This window comes from Aulostomus chinensis, chromosome 24 (genome assembly GCF_037954235.1).
Source record: "Aulostomus chinensis isolate RoL2024-O1b breed Wild chromosome 24, RoL_Achi_v1.0, whole genome shotgun sequence".
Lineage (NCBI taxonomy): Eukaryota > Metazoa > Chordata > Actinopteri > Syngnathiformes > Aulostomidae > Aulostomus > Aulostomus chinensis.
The window spans coordinates 11024459-11039354 of record NC_141343.1 but is presented as its reverse complement, the minus strand read 5'-3'; the positions used below and the strand labels follow the sequence as shown (position 1 = coordinate 11039354).

The window sequence follows — 14896 nt, the reverse complement described above, 5'->3', positions numbered from 1 at the left end:
AGCTAAATATTACACACACACACACACACACACACACATGCTAACTGAGCAGAAGGCCCGGATATGTTAGGAATGTGCTCTCAGAAATGGCCGACCTTCACACAGACACATGCACCCTGTTGAGCGCTTAGATCCACAACCAGAACACGCCCACTCACACACTTTTATTCTTTTGAGATCACACACTGACACATTTGTCTTAAGTGAAGATTCACTCGCTCACGCTCCTGTGTAACATGCGTGTCATTCTCAGAATGACACGCATGTTACACACTCGTACACTCACTCTCTTTCTCAACAGGTCAGAATGTTTCACAAGCCAGGACCTGCATGTTTGGGGATTTGCCTGCATGCTTCTGCGAGTGTGTGTTGCTAACTTTGCCAGCCAGTGAGAAATGTTGACTGTCAGAGACTGGCCGAGGGCAGAGTCGTAGTATTGAGGTCTCCAAGGAGTCACCATGGCAATAGCAGAATGAAACCATGGCCTGTGGAACAGGAGGAAGGGGTCTGTACGTGCGTGTGTGTGTGTGTGCGTGTGCATGTGCATATGCGCTCGTCCTGCATACCCAGAAAGATTCCCTCAAGAAATGAATTATTCTCCAAAGGCCAATCAGAGGACAAAGTTTGAGATGGAGTTTAATTGTATTGCGACCCTTTTTTTTTTTTTTGGACCAGTTGTAGGGGAGAAGACAGCCTGTGGGGAAATCAAGTTGCAGTAAGTGAAAGAGGAAGATAGACAAGTTTCAATACCAGAGTCCATGACTTTACGGGTTTGCTTTTTTCTTTGTTGCTTTTGGAGAGGAAACAGAAAAAAACAGAGCGGCCAGAACGTGAGAAAAACACAGGCGCGGAGACCTTTTACAATCTGACGAACAGTCACAGGCTGAGACAAAGAATAACAGAGAGAGAGACGTTCAAAATTAAATGTTATTCAAGTAACTGACGTGAAGTACGTTCATTCATCGTGCCCTGAAATATTCGTCAAGTTTCTCTGCAAGGAAATTACGTTGTGGGATTGGTGACGTATAGATAAAGTAAGAACGCTAAGGGAATGAGCACAGTGCTAAACAAATATTTACAGAGCATCCTCCTCTGTGTTTATGGCTCGGTTTATGGCCTCACCCCTCCCCTCCTCGTTTCCATCCCTCTCATGTTCATGCGGTGCTACTTTTTCTCTCCAACACTTAACTGTTTTCTGAACGCCATCGATCCCAACGCGCTACAATGCCGCACACATCCTTTGCGATCGTCTCTCTTTGTGTTTCTGCGGGCTTGCCAGCGTGTGCCTGCTGTGCGTTACATCATTCGACACACAAAATCAGCCCCAAAGATAAGTGAAAGAGTCAGCGATAAAGACAGTGAGGGAGGGGAAAGGCAAAACAGAGCAGACAATTTAGCCGGGGGGGGGGTCACATCTGCACTGGCCTGGATTTCATTGTCTCGTTCTTAGACATCCTAAATAAAAGTTCTGTCAGCTGTCGGTCAACATCCCTGGCAGCTGCTTCTCCCATAAAGAAGCTGGACTTTGACCCACTGAAGTACACTTCTGATTCAGATTTTAATATAAACGTTCCAGCAAACATCTGGATGAAAGTCAGTATCGGTATTTTTAAGACAGACGGTGTTTTGATGGAAAACTTTTTTTTAAAAAATAGCACCTGTATATGTGGATTGACCGAGAACAATCTCTTTTGATTAATATTGATTTAATTTGATATTGGTTTACGTTATATCAAACTGCACAGCTTGTCATAAATGTTAGGGACTGGCTAATTTTGACATGGATGTATATGTTTGTTTGTTTTCTCCATATTTATTTCCAAAAATATGTTTCAGAGAATGCATAGTCATGAAAAATGTCCACAAAGGCAAACCTGCACATCGCTTTAAATGCTCCCAGAGTGAGGTTTTCTTTTTTTATTATTACTTTTTAATCCTATTATTTGAAAAAAAAATCATAACATATATGAAATATATAATACTAACTGAAGATTAATGAGTCGTAACATTGCACTTTTGTCAGTGCCTGGTCTGCAGGTTACATTCTTTGTCGCAAATGTGAAGGTGTGTAACGGTGGCTAACGAAGCGAAAGCTCAAAGTTTCTATGAAAGTTATTTGTGGATCATTATCAGGATCTTGTGTACATCAGAACAGAAATCCACCGCTTTTTTTTTTTTAACAAAATGTGAAAATTTCAGAAATCATAAGAGATGCAGGTGGTCATTTCATTGAAGTTAAAATGCAAACTGTTACGCACAAATATGTGAGGACTATCGAGCTGTCAACGTGTCCGAGAAATGCGTTCTGCTCAGCTCCTAGCATTATGTTTGAGTTTCCTCCTATGAAAACTCCACAGGAAAGCGGTGTTTAAAGTGCGTGAAAGCGGCAGTTGTGGTAGGCGTCGATTGTCGTGGTCTTAAACACGCCCAGCTATAATGTATGATAATAACTCGGCAGATCTGGCCGTGAAATTACCTTCGGGAAAATCCCGTAACTACTGAACCGCTGGGTTAGCTAAATGCTAAACATGGCAACGTGCTAAAATAATCGCACGTTTGCTAGCTTAGTGTGTTAGCATGCTAACATTTTCTAATTATGTAGCACTTAACAGGAGTAACAGTTGAAGATTATGAGAAAGCTCAGAGTTATGAGTGTTTGTGGTCAGAAGCTGAAGAGTTGGGGGGTGGGGATACAAGTTATATGTGGAGGAGTTTGTTGAGCTGATGATGGCGCAGAGGGAAAGCGAAGGGATGACCGCAGTGTTTGTGGAATTTGCATCGCATTGCGATCCAATATTTGTTTCACTCAAATCCATTCATCAGCTGCCGACACAAATTTTGTGGCGTCTTTCTGTCTTCCAGGAGGTGGAGATTCTGGACATCAGCACCATCAGGGACACCAGAACAGGAAAATTTGCCAAACAACCAAAGGTGAATATAGTTTTGGTGTGTGTGTGTGTGTGTGTGTGTGTGTGTGTGTACTAGACGGAGACGGAACGAAGCCGTCGCCTCCTGCTGTTAATGACTTTGTCCTCTGACCGTGAATGCGATGCTCAAGTGTGACTGTCACCAAAATGTGCAGGGTACTATATATGTGTGCATGTCTGCTGTCAGCTGGTGCCGCAGAGGTGAGAGAGCACTAATGAGCTGGCTGACAGACAGACTGTCAGACAGGAAATGATATAACCAGCGACTGTTGGCGAGGAAGTCATTGTGTAACAGCTTAGCTCTGGTCCACTTAGATTCTTAAAGTAGCTTGGTATTATTGGTAAACAGCCCAGACACATGGATATGTTGACAACGTGCACATCATTGTACCGGCTGCGCTTTCTTAGTGGCGCACAAACCAAGTGTGTTTTATGATAGCTGATCTGTTTAAAACCACTTAAATATTTGGGGTTTTATTTTATGTTTTTTTAGGTATCAAAAGATTGCATCTTTGGGAATACTGTCTAGTGACAGAGTGAAATGGAGTGAATTTAAGACCTGTCACATGGTGATGAAACGCGGTCTGAAGCTGATGGTTGTGTTGTGACAAAAAAGTGACGTTCAGGAGCGCAATGCCCAATAAACCACCGAATTAAAAGGTCTTGCTTGCCGAAAGAAGTACAGCCAATTAAAAGTCTGTCTTGCTTCTCATAGAATTGGCTAAACCAGTTGACCAGAAACACAACTCTGCTTCAGATCTGCTACTGTAGATGTATGCAGTAGCAAGGCCGCCGTTGGCCACCATGCTTGCTAAAACTGATGAATGACATTTGCAGTTGCAGATTACAGTTGAATTTACGGCTTCCTCTCGTCACCACACAAGGTCAACAAAGCTATTTTTTCACGAGTAAAAATATCCCAAATCATGTACATCAGTGCTCTGGCGATGTTCTTTTCACCGCGGAGGGGAAAAAAAAAAAGTGTTATTATTTATAACATTTAATATTTCTTTTCGCGTAAATTCGATCAAAATAAACCCGACGTCTTGCCAATTATTTCGTATCTAATTCCTGGCAAAAAGCTCATCACACATCTTTTTTGCGTGTTTACCTTTGCTTTGTTGTAGTGGAGGTCTCCGTTTTTGAAGTCTCTAAACCTGTTAAAGAAAATATCTGCGTGCTTAGTGACCACTTTACACCGATAAAATATGTTAAGTCATCTGGGACATCTTGTCTGTTTCTGTTTTTGGTAGAAAGCAAGTCGTCCCCCCCCCCCCTTCCATCGGTTTGTTTTGCCAGATTTTTCTTGATAGACTGTCTAATTTATTTCATAATTAACTGAAATGCTCGAGAGCGCGGATTCATAATTGTGAGGAAGGAAGAGGAGGTCTGAAAGGGACTTGTTTCAGTAATTAGATCGAGAGCGCTGCACCACACGCATCGCGTTTACTCCTCTCAGGAGACCGAGATGGCCGAAGAGTGTGAAGTGTGTAGAGCAGAGGTGGTGTTGAGGTCACGCTCAGTGTGCATCATATGAAGTGTCATCAGATGTCCAACAGAGCATTTGAGCATAAATTGTTTGTGTGTGTGTGTGTGTTAGGACCCAAAGCTGCGGGAAGTGCTTGGCTTCGGTAAGGCGGACAACGTCGAAGGGAAGTTGGTAACCGTCGTCCAAGGCAACGACCTTGTCAACATCTCTTTCCTCAACTTCCAGGCGATGCAGGAGGACACGGCCAAGGTAACTTTGGGAACTCCTGCTACCGTCATCCCATAAACTTCCCTCTCTCCTCCTCCCTTTCTTTCCTCGTACCTTTCCTCTTCTCCTCGTTCTGCGCTTGGCCTCATCTTTCCTCAGCTTACATGTTGATGACTCATTTTACAATGTTGACATGTACATGTGTGTTTAGGAGTTGTGAAGAGGAGTTATTTCCTGTGTGTGTGTGTGTGTGTGTGTGTGTGTGTGTGTGTGTGTGTGTGCGCGCGTGCGTGTGTGCGTGCAGGCTGAAAACGGTGTCACTTTGTTTTATCATTTTGTTTAACTGCTGAGTTTCGTCCTCTCACGGCTGTCTTGTTTGTGTATTTCCAGATTTGGACAGAGGAACTGTTTACTCTGGCCACAAACATACTTTCCCAGAATGCATCGCGCAACACCTTCCTCCTCAAAGCGTAAGGGCTTGTGAGTCTGCTCTTGATGTTAAGATGATTTAGAGAAGGAATTTCAAAGCCTCTTGCCCCCTCCCTCTCCCAGGTACACAAAGTTAAAGCTGCAGGTGAATCAAGATGGGAAGATTCCAGTGAAAAAGTGAGACAGTTTCATCATTTTCGTTTTTCTGCTCTCTCTCTTGTTTATATTCTGGTCATTCGTGCACCTCTGATCATCGCGAACATAAAAATCAAATCTGTGTGAGGGGTGGGTGATTGAATCATGATAAAAGCCCCACTTGACCAGCGACTGTTATCTCTCTTGTCTTTCAGTATTCTGAAGATGTTTTCAGATAAGAAGCGGGTGGAGACGGCTCTGGAGCAGTGTGGCCTCGTCAACAACCGGGTAATCACCGCAAGCCATCAGTGACCACAGGGGTTGATAATTACCCAGATGATTGTTCATACACGACTCCAGTCGGTTAAAAATGCTGCAAATCAGTTGTTCTCCTTTGAGACAGGGGGGTTCATAGGTCTATCGGTCCCATTCACGTTCCGACTGATAACAAGAGTTTTCTCTCTCAGGATAAAACATGTTTAGCAATTAGCAAGCTTTGGTATCTTGTTACCTTTGAGCAAAGTCAGCTGCTCCTAGGCCCTTGAGCCAAGCTAAGCAAACATCTTTTAATTTATGATAAAACCTGTCCTGCTTTTTCTAATATAGTGATTCTCAAACTGGGGAACCCAAACAACACCAAAGGTCATGGGGGGGGGGGGGGGTACTTGAGACTTTAGCCCTTTTTAGACACAGGATGTGCCAAATTTGCGGCCCTGTAGAGGCGGGAATTAGCCGTCTTGCCTGTGTGTAATGGAGGCGTAATATTCCTCCTTCCAAAAATGCCATCACTTGTGTGGGCGTAAACATGTGACGTGACATGCAGCACGAAGTTGCGCCTGAACAGTGGCGTTCAACATGTGCGTCGGGAGAATATTCATCCCCGTGACAGTCTGGCAAAACCTGGTAGTGTCCCTGTCCAACCTCCCTTTGCCTCCCAGACCTGGTGGTACTTTTTTCGTAAGTTTTTCACCTTGCAGGTGACGTTCCGTCTTCCGGTGACCAAGCTCCTCCGCGACCTTTTCATACAAGAATATTCAGCCCCGAGTCTGTAAGTTTCAAAACAGCAGTTCGCCGCTCCGGGTGCCAGCAGCGTCGGTGTTGACATCCTCTGAGGTGATGCAGGAGAAGCGGCGAGCGTAATGTTTACGAGTTTGCGTCATCATCGACACCTCCGCCCACCTCACGCCGAGCCGGCACATTGACGGGTTGGATTCACACAGCAGCTGAGGCGGCAATAAGTGTACCCCCGGAGGAGGAATATTGCTGGGCTAAAACTGACCCCCAATTTGCCGCACTCTGTCTGCAACCTCGGACCGAGCCGCAAAAAAGACGGGCGAATTGGCAGCTCGGTGGCTCAAACACAAATTACTTTCGTCTTGAAAAATGTCTTGAAACGACTGTAGTAGATATTGACTTTTACCTGTAAGGATTTGACATTTTATTATGTTCTTGTGTGCATGCAGGGTTAGGTTAGGTTATCCAAGGGGAAATGGCTGGACACTACAGCTTTATTATATTTCTTGAAGATAATAATTTGCAGTCATCCTGAATTGTTGATTATTCCTTCAGTCACAAGCTGCATGATGAAGAAATCAGAACGTTCAATTAAAAGACATTTGTTTCCAAATCTGTTCTTTTTTTTTTTTTAGATTGTTGTTGGCTAAAAGCAACTCTAAATATTTGCAATAATTAGCAAGTGTGATGGACGACCACCTTAAATGTGTATTTCTAAAGATAATGGATAAACTGTTGAATTGAAGTAAAAATAATCAAACAATCGAATAAAATGAAAGAAATTTTTGATAATGAACTGAAATTAAAGGCTAACTTCTAATTGGACTAAAATGATAAAAATATACACATTGCATGAGCTGAAATGAGCACATGTCAAATGTGGCAAGTGGATGATGTGAGTGTGTGTGTGTGTGTGTGTGTGTGCGTGCATATCTGTTTCACTATTGTAACTCATCCGTGACGTGAATCAGTGTTTGCTCAAAGCTGAATAAAGTTCCCGTCTATACATTTAAAAGAAAACATTTTATAGGCACTTGTCCTTAACCTTCTTGTGAAAATCTTGTTGTTGTTGTTGTTTTTTTTATTACATTTCATCATCCGAATCATTGCGAGTAGTTGTGTTTTAAAACAATTGCATCGGCATGGTTTCCTCGGTGAAACAGGGTGTCTTGTGTCTTGATTATTCTTGTGTAATCTTACCTAAAAATCAGTTTGGAGTCACAAGACTTTGCACAATCTCGTCTCTTAATCGAGAACCAAACAGCACTTTCAGCATTTCTGTTCACAATGTTGTAGTCTGGCGCCCCCTGTTGGTTGCATAAAGGAAGGAACACAATGGGGCAAAAAAAAAAAGAATCCCCCCGCACAATCCAGTGTCTCTCATGTTGTGTCTTGTTTTATTAAAGGCTTCTGCCTGCTGCGTTCGCAATCTTACATTCAGAGGTGAAACATGTGTGTTGTAGGCTAATAAGTTGTGTGTGGTGCTGACTGTTAACATAATTAAACTGTAACCATTCTTTCACTGCATCTACTTCCTTATATTTCCACCGAGAATCCAAATCTAACAAATTCAGTCTATAAAAAGCCCGTAATCACAGTGGGAAATAGTAATGGCTTGTTGTTTGATAAACTGACATTTCATGCCTACTGCTCTTTCTCTGCAGTCAGAGGGGATAAAGCCCGATGATTTCACATTGGATGCCTTCCAGAAGTTTCTCGACAGTCTCTGTCTCCGGCCTGAGATTCAAAGCATTTTTGAGGAAAGGTAAGACACACAAATGAACACTGTCAGAATACACAAGCACAAACTGCTGACCATTCCTTCCGTAATGGCGCTCGTGTCCATCGGGAGTCACTATGATCCTCAAACAGGCGGCTGCAGTATTTTTTTTACACCCTTTTCTCCTTGCTGCAGTGGTTCTAAGAGGAAGCCTTTCATCTCTTTGGATCAGCTGATGGACTTCATCAACCGTAGGCAGCGCGACTCCCGACTGAATGAGGTGCTGTACCCCCCGCTGAAAAGAGAGCAGGTTCGACAGATCATGGAGAAATACGAGACCAACAGCAGCCAGCTGGAGAGAGGTCAGGGCCCGTGTGTTTGTGGAGTTTGTTTGTAGTTTTTTACTGGCTCTAATCCTGAAATGGCACCAACAGGAGCATAATTATATCCAACGTGGAATATTTCAGTGGGAACCCGTATGATCCTAAGTGTACTTGTCTTTATGCGCTTCTTCTGGAAAACACTTTTTTTTTTTTTATACTTCGTTCGTCACATTTTTTTTTTCCACGTGAGGTCATGTACTTCCTTCCAATACTTGCGTATTTATGTGGAAAAGGGTAAGGGAAAGAAAAATGATTATACTAGTGAGAATATTTGGACCAAAAATATAATTTAGTGTTTTTAAAACAAAGATGAGACTTTAAAAAAGGATATGTTTTACTACGGAAATGATGAATTTACTCCTTTTTTTTTTTTTTTTTTAATTAAATGTTCTCCTCAAATTATTTTTTTTACCCGGGACGATGATTAAGCGGCCTTCTTACTTTGAAAATCATAACACATCCTGGGTGCATTAGTGGTAACACTTCTCAGATATTAATATCATTTCCATGTTTGCCTTTCATGAAAGCAAATGTTGTCCTCTATTCAAAAAAACCAAACAAAAACAAAACAGTTTGACATCTTCATTCAGATTTCTCCTCTGGAAATGTCACCCCTCACGTTTTTTCGGCGGCATCTGATAATAATATGTGCGTAAGGGGCGGTCAAAGTGAACCCTTGGGAACGCGAGTCGCTCTGCCAGGACGTATTTTTAAGCCCAAATGTGTAAGATGATGCCTCATCCACTTCAGCTCTCTGTTTATGGCTAACTTGTAGCTTCACTCTTGTCCCAAAAAGGTGTTCTCACATCTGCCCTTACATCCACTCTTCTGACTCCCATCAGCCGATAGATGATCAACTGTTTTATGAATAAACTTCTGTACGTCTCTGCCCCCCCCCCCCCCCCCCCCCCCCCAGACCAAATCAGTTTGCAGGCATTCACCAGGTACCTGGGAGGGGAGGAAAACAGCATCGTACCTCCAGAGAGGTTGGACGTCATCGATGACATGAACCAACCTCTGTCGCATTACTTTATCAATTCCTCACACAACACATACCTCACAGGTAAACCCACCTACACATCATGCGGACACGACGCACACGCTCGATCTTTATCGCCGGTACTTCAAATTCATCTCTTCCCTCCGTCCGGTCCGTCCCATCAGTGGGTCAGCTGACTGGCCTGTCGTCAGTGGAGATGTACAGGCAGGTGCTGCTCACCGGCTGTCGCTGTGTTGAGCTGGACTGCTGGAAGGGCCGACCACAAGATGAGGAGCCTTACATCACCCACGGGTTCACCATGACCACTGAAATACCTTTCAAGGTGTGTTTTGCATCAGCTCACCAGCCGTATTAGCTGAAATCGTTTGTGTTCTCCATTCTTTTTTTGTTTTTACATTTGTAAAAGGGCATCCTCATTCTGGCTCCATGGACAGTGCAGCAGTCGAGATGTTCAGATGTACGGAAACACGTCGCCCACATTCAGTATTAATGAGTGTCTTTATTATAGCTGTCATTTAACAACACCGAACGAGTGAAGACGAGAGCAGTTTTAGAATGCCTTTTAAGATGTGCTGCTTTAGTTTTCTTCTTCTGATTGCAGGAAGTGATTGAAGCGATAGCTGAGAGCGCTTTCAAGACCTCGCCATACCCTCTCATCCTGTCCTTTGAAAACCACGTCGATTCGTAAGTTGTGTGTGTGTGATTCCAAATATGTGCAAAAGAACTACTTTTTTCCAACGGCTGTGGCATGAAAGCTACAAAAGTCCTGTTGGTTCTTTATGAGGAGTTTATCTAAATCATAAATTAACTGAATCCTTTATTCTGTCAGGGCCAAGCAGCAAGCCAAGATGGCAGAATACTGCAGGACCATATTTGGAGATGCCTTGCTCATCGATCCGCTGGAGAAATATCCAGTAAGACTGATAACCATGTATCTGAATTAGTGCTGACAAAATATTAGGAACATGTCTCAGAGTGATCCTCATTTTACTTCAGTCATGGCTTGAACATGTCTAGATGCGAATAAGTAAACACTGATGTGCCCTCTACCAACTTAAATATCTCAAGGATAAGTTTGTCAAGACCTGGCGCTCCATCAAGCGCAAGCTTCGCTGCCGTTTTCAAGCCGGTGGAGTGACATTTTCAAACCAAGCGCCCTCGCCTCTTAAATTAAAATTAATTCGCACTCCGTCTGCACTTGAAGGTACTTAAGTACCCTCGTGGATAAAAATGTTGGTTTCCACTAAAGAAAGAAAATCCCTCAACGGTCACTGGAATAACTTGAAACTGACAAAAATTATGGTAATACAAAAAAACAAAAAAAAAGACCAAAAAAATTAAATAACGGGACCCAGAAACTGCTTTTTAACTGTGGTTCAACAGGATCATTTAAAAAAAAACAAAAAAAACGATGAAATTGGCTCTGAGATAAGATTGAAAATAATTTGACCATAGGGTTGTTAAACTAAGGTTTCCTGTGTACTTTTGTGTACTTAGCGTCACAGTTGACTTCAAACTTGTCATCGGTCAGTCTGTCATGCTCGTCGTCAGGAGAATTGTTAGACAAGGATGTTCACAGTCAAGTCAGTTTTATTTGTACGGCGCCAAATCACAACCAAAGTTCTCTCATGACTCTTTACCAGTAGAGCAGGTCCAGTCCCACACTCCTTCAATGAACCTCCACCCAACAGTTCTCCATCAGCAAGCACATCCTGCAACAGCGGCGACCAAAACCTTCCTTTTAACAGGCAGGAATTTGGAGCAGATCCAGGATCAGTGGGGACGGACGTCTGCTTTGACCGGTTGGGAGGAAAGAGAGCAGGAAAACAGGGGCAGAGACAAAGACAGAGAATGGAGGAAGACAGATATGCAGAAGGAAAGAGATAAAGAGAGAGAGAGAAAGGAGAGAGACTGATGGACAGATGGGGACGTGAGCAGGTGGAGCTACGGGTGGCAGCTTGAGCCTCTTCAGGACCATCTCCAAGCAGCTTGATGTTCCTGGGACTACAGTTGCACATATTCTTAAGTTTAAGGCCCACGGGACTGTCGCCAACCTCCCTGAACGCAGCCGCAAGAGGAAAATTGATGACAAATGGAAGAGATGGTTCGTATCTAATGATAACGGAAGATCCCACAACAACTTCCGTGGAGATTAAGAGGTGAACTTCAAGGTCAAGGTACGTCAGTGTCAGATTGCACCATCTGTCACCGTTCGAGCCAGCGTGGACTTAACGGAGGTCGACTGAGGAGGACAACGTTGTCAAAAGCAAATCATTAAAACATCCAAACTGGAATTTGCCAAAATGCTAATTGACGAGGCACCAAGCGCCTGGGAGACTGTCGTTTGCATAGATGAGACAAAACTGATGTTTCTTTGGCGAGTCTCATCAGGTCTTCTCACACTCAGTCTGCTCTGCCACCTCTCCTGCTCTGCTGCTCGGTCACACCTCTCAGCAGCTCAACAGCTTTCACCCACTGCTCTCACCTGCTCACCATCTCCAGTCATGCTAGTATATATGTAGCTTCACTCCACTCACTCTTTGCCAGATTGTCCTCGCTCTCATGCCTGACTCTCCAGCACTCTCCAGATTGTTTACCCGGTATCGACCCGACTTGCTTCCAACCTTCGCCTCTCATCTCCACCCCGGCAAACCCACCAGCCTTCTGTCCCCGACTATGAGTGTCGCTTGCCTGATCTCTGTTCCTCGTCTGCCTGTGACCGGTTGGCTCTCAGCCTGTTCCCGCTCAACCAAGAGACCCACCTTGACTGCTTCACCTCGCCAGCTCCCCTCCCGGGTGACGTCAGCCCCCTCCCGACTCCGACTCAAGGTCTGGCCCCACACCAAGGCCTTGTTCAAACCACTTTCCAGCAAGATCCCCGTCAGCAGTGAATTTGGACTACTTCCCCTCTGCTGCACTCGTTCAGCCAGTTGAGAACTGTTGGGCAATTACCTGCTCTCAAGTCCCACGCTCCCCACTCCCTACCTGCCGTTCTCACCTGAATCCAGACCTCTGCTGCCATCCTCTGGCCGGTTGGGTAGCAGCTCCAGCCTGCCAAATAAAGACAGTTCAAGAATGAAAACCTGGTTCATTTGTGCTGCATTGGGGTCCACCCCATACCCGTTACAAAAATGAAGCATACAAAGGACAGAACACAGTACCTACTGTGAAACATGGAGGTGGCCTGTTGTGTTTTGGGGCTGCTTTGCTGCGTCCGGCACATGGTGTCCGTATCTGAAATTTCAAGACCGTCGAGGCATTCTCGAGCAAAATGTGCTGCCCAGTGGCAGAAAACTCTGCCTCAGCGGCAGGATATGGGTCCTCCAAAAGCGTAATGACCCAAAACACACAGTTAAAAAAAACAGAATCAAGAATGGCTAAGAACAGGACATTGCACTTTTCTAAAGAAGCCTTCTCTAAGGCCTGATCTAAATCCTATCGAACATCTGCTGAAGGAGCTGAAACATACGCTTTGGAGAAGGCACCCCTCAAACCTGAGACACCTGGAGCAGTTTGCGAATGAGGCGCGGGCAAAATTACCTGTCGACGGGTGCAGAAATCCCTCAATCTTAGTGATTGCCTCGAAAGTTTATGCCCCCCCCCCCCCCCCCCCAAAATTAAGTTCCGATTTTTTTTTTCCATTTTTGTTCAGGCCAGGTTCATTAGTCTGTTTTTTTTTTCTTTTAAATGACGCTGTAGAACCACAATTCAAAAGCAATGTCTGATTTTCATCACGATAGCTGGGATCTACGATTTCCTCCAGCCTCCCCAGTTCCCCTCAACCGTGATGTTCTTAAAAAAAAAACATCCTAGATCTAACAAATCCCCACGATGTCAGAAAGCCTCTCAAAGCGTTGAAATAAAAGATGAACTAACAAAAATAAATTATGTAATGATATAAATCTTGGGCCCCTTAAATACTTAGCTATGCCCCTGCATCAAACGCGCGGAGTCCATGTGACAAGCCTCCCGTTCCGCGCTGGCATGCGTGTCCGTATCAGACACACGAGGGAGACGCAAGCGACTGATCCGCCCGACTTTGTCAGTGTTTTAACGCACAAGGCTCAAGTCAAGCCACAGTATGATAACTTAGTCCACTTCCACTCGCCAAAATTGATTTCTTCGGTCAGCTGATCCGCCTGTAGTGACCACGAGAGCAGTTTATGAAACCTTTAGATATCAAAGCTGTCATGTTCGAATCCAACGTGTCCTTATTTCAGGGGCTTAAGTTTCAGGGTTAGTGTTGACAGTGTGACAGTAATGAAGCTGCACACAATTCGCCCTAATCAAGTTACATCCTTCCTGTCAAACTGTGCCGATAACAAATAGAGTAAACAGTAAGTACTGTAAACATAACCGCTTATGTGCATGTGAGTAATCTTCTCTGGCTTCTTTCAAGTTACTTGCTACTCATGGTCCTACTTTTGTAATATAATACAAGGATTTTAACCCTGAGATTTTCTTATCTGGACACTCAGGCCACAATGAAGAGAAAAAAGGGTGAAGATTTCCATTCTGCGGGAGAAAGGGGCAGGAGGGGGAGAGGGTGCAGGGGGGAGAGAAGGAGTGGAAGGAAGAAGATAGAGTGATAGAGAGACCAGGAGGTTCGGAGTTTGAAGAGGGCCACTGAGAGAGGCACCTGAAGAAGAGGAAGAAGAAGACTTGAATGTGAGGGATGAAGATGAGAAAGTTCCAGATTCAGAAAGAGGGACAGAAGCAGAGGCAGATGATGGAGAGAATGACGGCAGGGAGCCGAGGGACCCACCCTAAATTTCAGCTGTGCCACATGACGCATCTTATTTTTTCATCTGTAATTGTATAAAATCAGGAACTGTATAAAATCACCTGCGGTCAACCATGGCAGATGATGGTCTGAGGAATCCAGCTGTTCTCAGTATATAGAAATGCAGCCAAAGAATACCAGATTTAATTTGTTCGCGAGACCTTTTGCTGCACAGCTTAACAAGCATTGTCTTAACCTCTACTAAAAGAGATGGACGGTATCAGTCCTGGACTGCAACTTAAGTACTTTTACCGTACTTATTTTTGAAGTACTTTAATTTAATTTATACCTACATGTTGTCTTTGCGTTATATATCTACTCTACTACATCTTGGATAGCACAATAACACAATAAATAGTTTAAAAGTGTTTTTGGGGATCCTTTGTTGACTCCATTACATATATATATATATATATATATATATATATATATATATATATATATATATATATATATATATATATATATATATATATATATATATATATATATATATATATATATATATAGGGATGTCCACATACTGCACTGAGGACATCCCATGCCACCCTGTCCAGACCTCCTGCCACCCCTTTTCCACTTAAAATTTTCTAGATCCACCACTGCTTATTTTAATTCAAAAATATTAACTGTTTTGATGGTATTCTTTCTTTTAAAATGTTTTTGACTTGTTTCACCCCCCCCCCCCCCAAAAAAAAAATCAGTGATTCCTCTGTGTACCACTTGAGGGAACTCGTGCACCACCATAGTTTGAGACTCACTGATCCTGAGTGATTACACAGCAAAGTTGTCGGACTGATTTGAGGCTT

General features: G+C 43.7%; 1 protein-coding gene across 1 annotated transcript in view; it reads left to right on the top strand.

Annotated features, from left to right (window-relative positions):
- Positions 1-14896, top strand: part of plcb3 (phospholipase C, beta 3 (phosphatidylinositol-specific)) — a 57377-nt gene that overhangs the window by 31362 nt on the left and 11119 nt on the right. Inside the window, exons 3-13 of the mRNA XM_086196712.1 lie at positions 2863-2931; positions 4528-4665; positions 5014-5093; positions 5176-5229; positions 5403-5475; positions 7866-7966; positions 8117-8283; positions 9221-9367; positions 9469-9626; positions 9906-9988; positions 10134-10218. Coding sequence (XP_086052838.1) covers positions 2863-2931; positions 4528-4665; positions 5014-5093; positions 5176-5229; positions 5403-5475; positions 7866-7966; positions 8117-8283; positions 9221-9367; positions 9469-9626; positions 9906-9988; positions 10134-10218 — 1155 coding nt within the window. The remainder of the gene's footprint in view (positions 1-2862; positions 2932-4527; positions 4666-5013; positions 5094-5175; positions 5230-5402; positions 5476-7865; positions 7967-8116; positions 8284-9220; positions 9368-9468; positions 9627-9905; positions 9989-10133; positions 10219-14896) is intronic.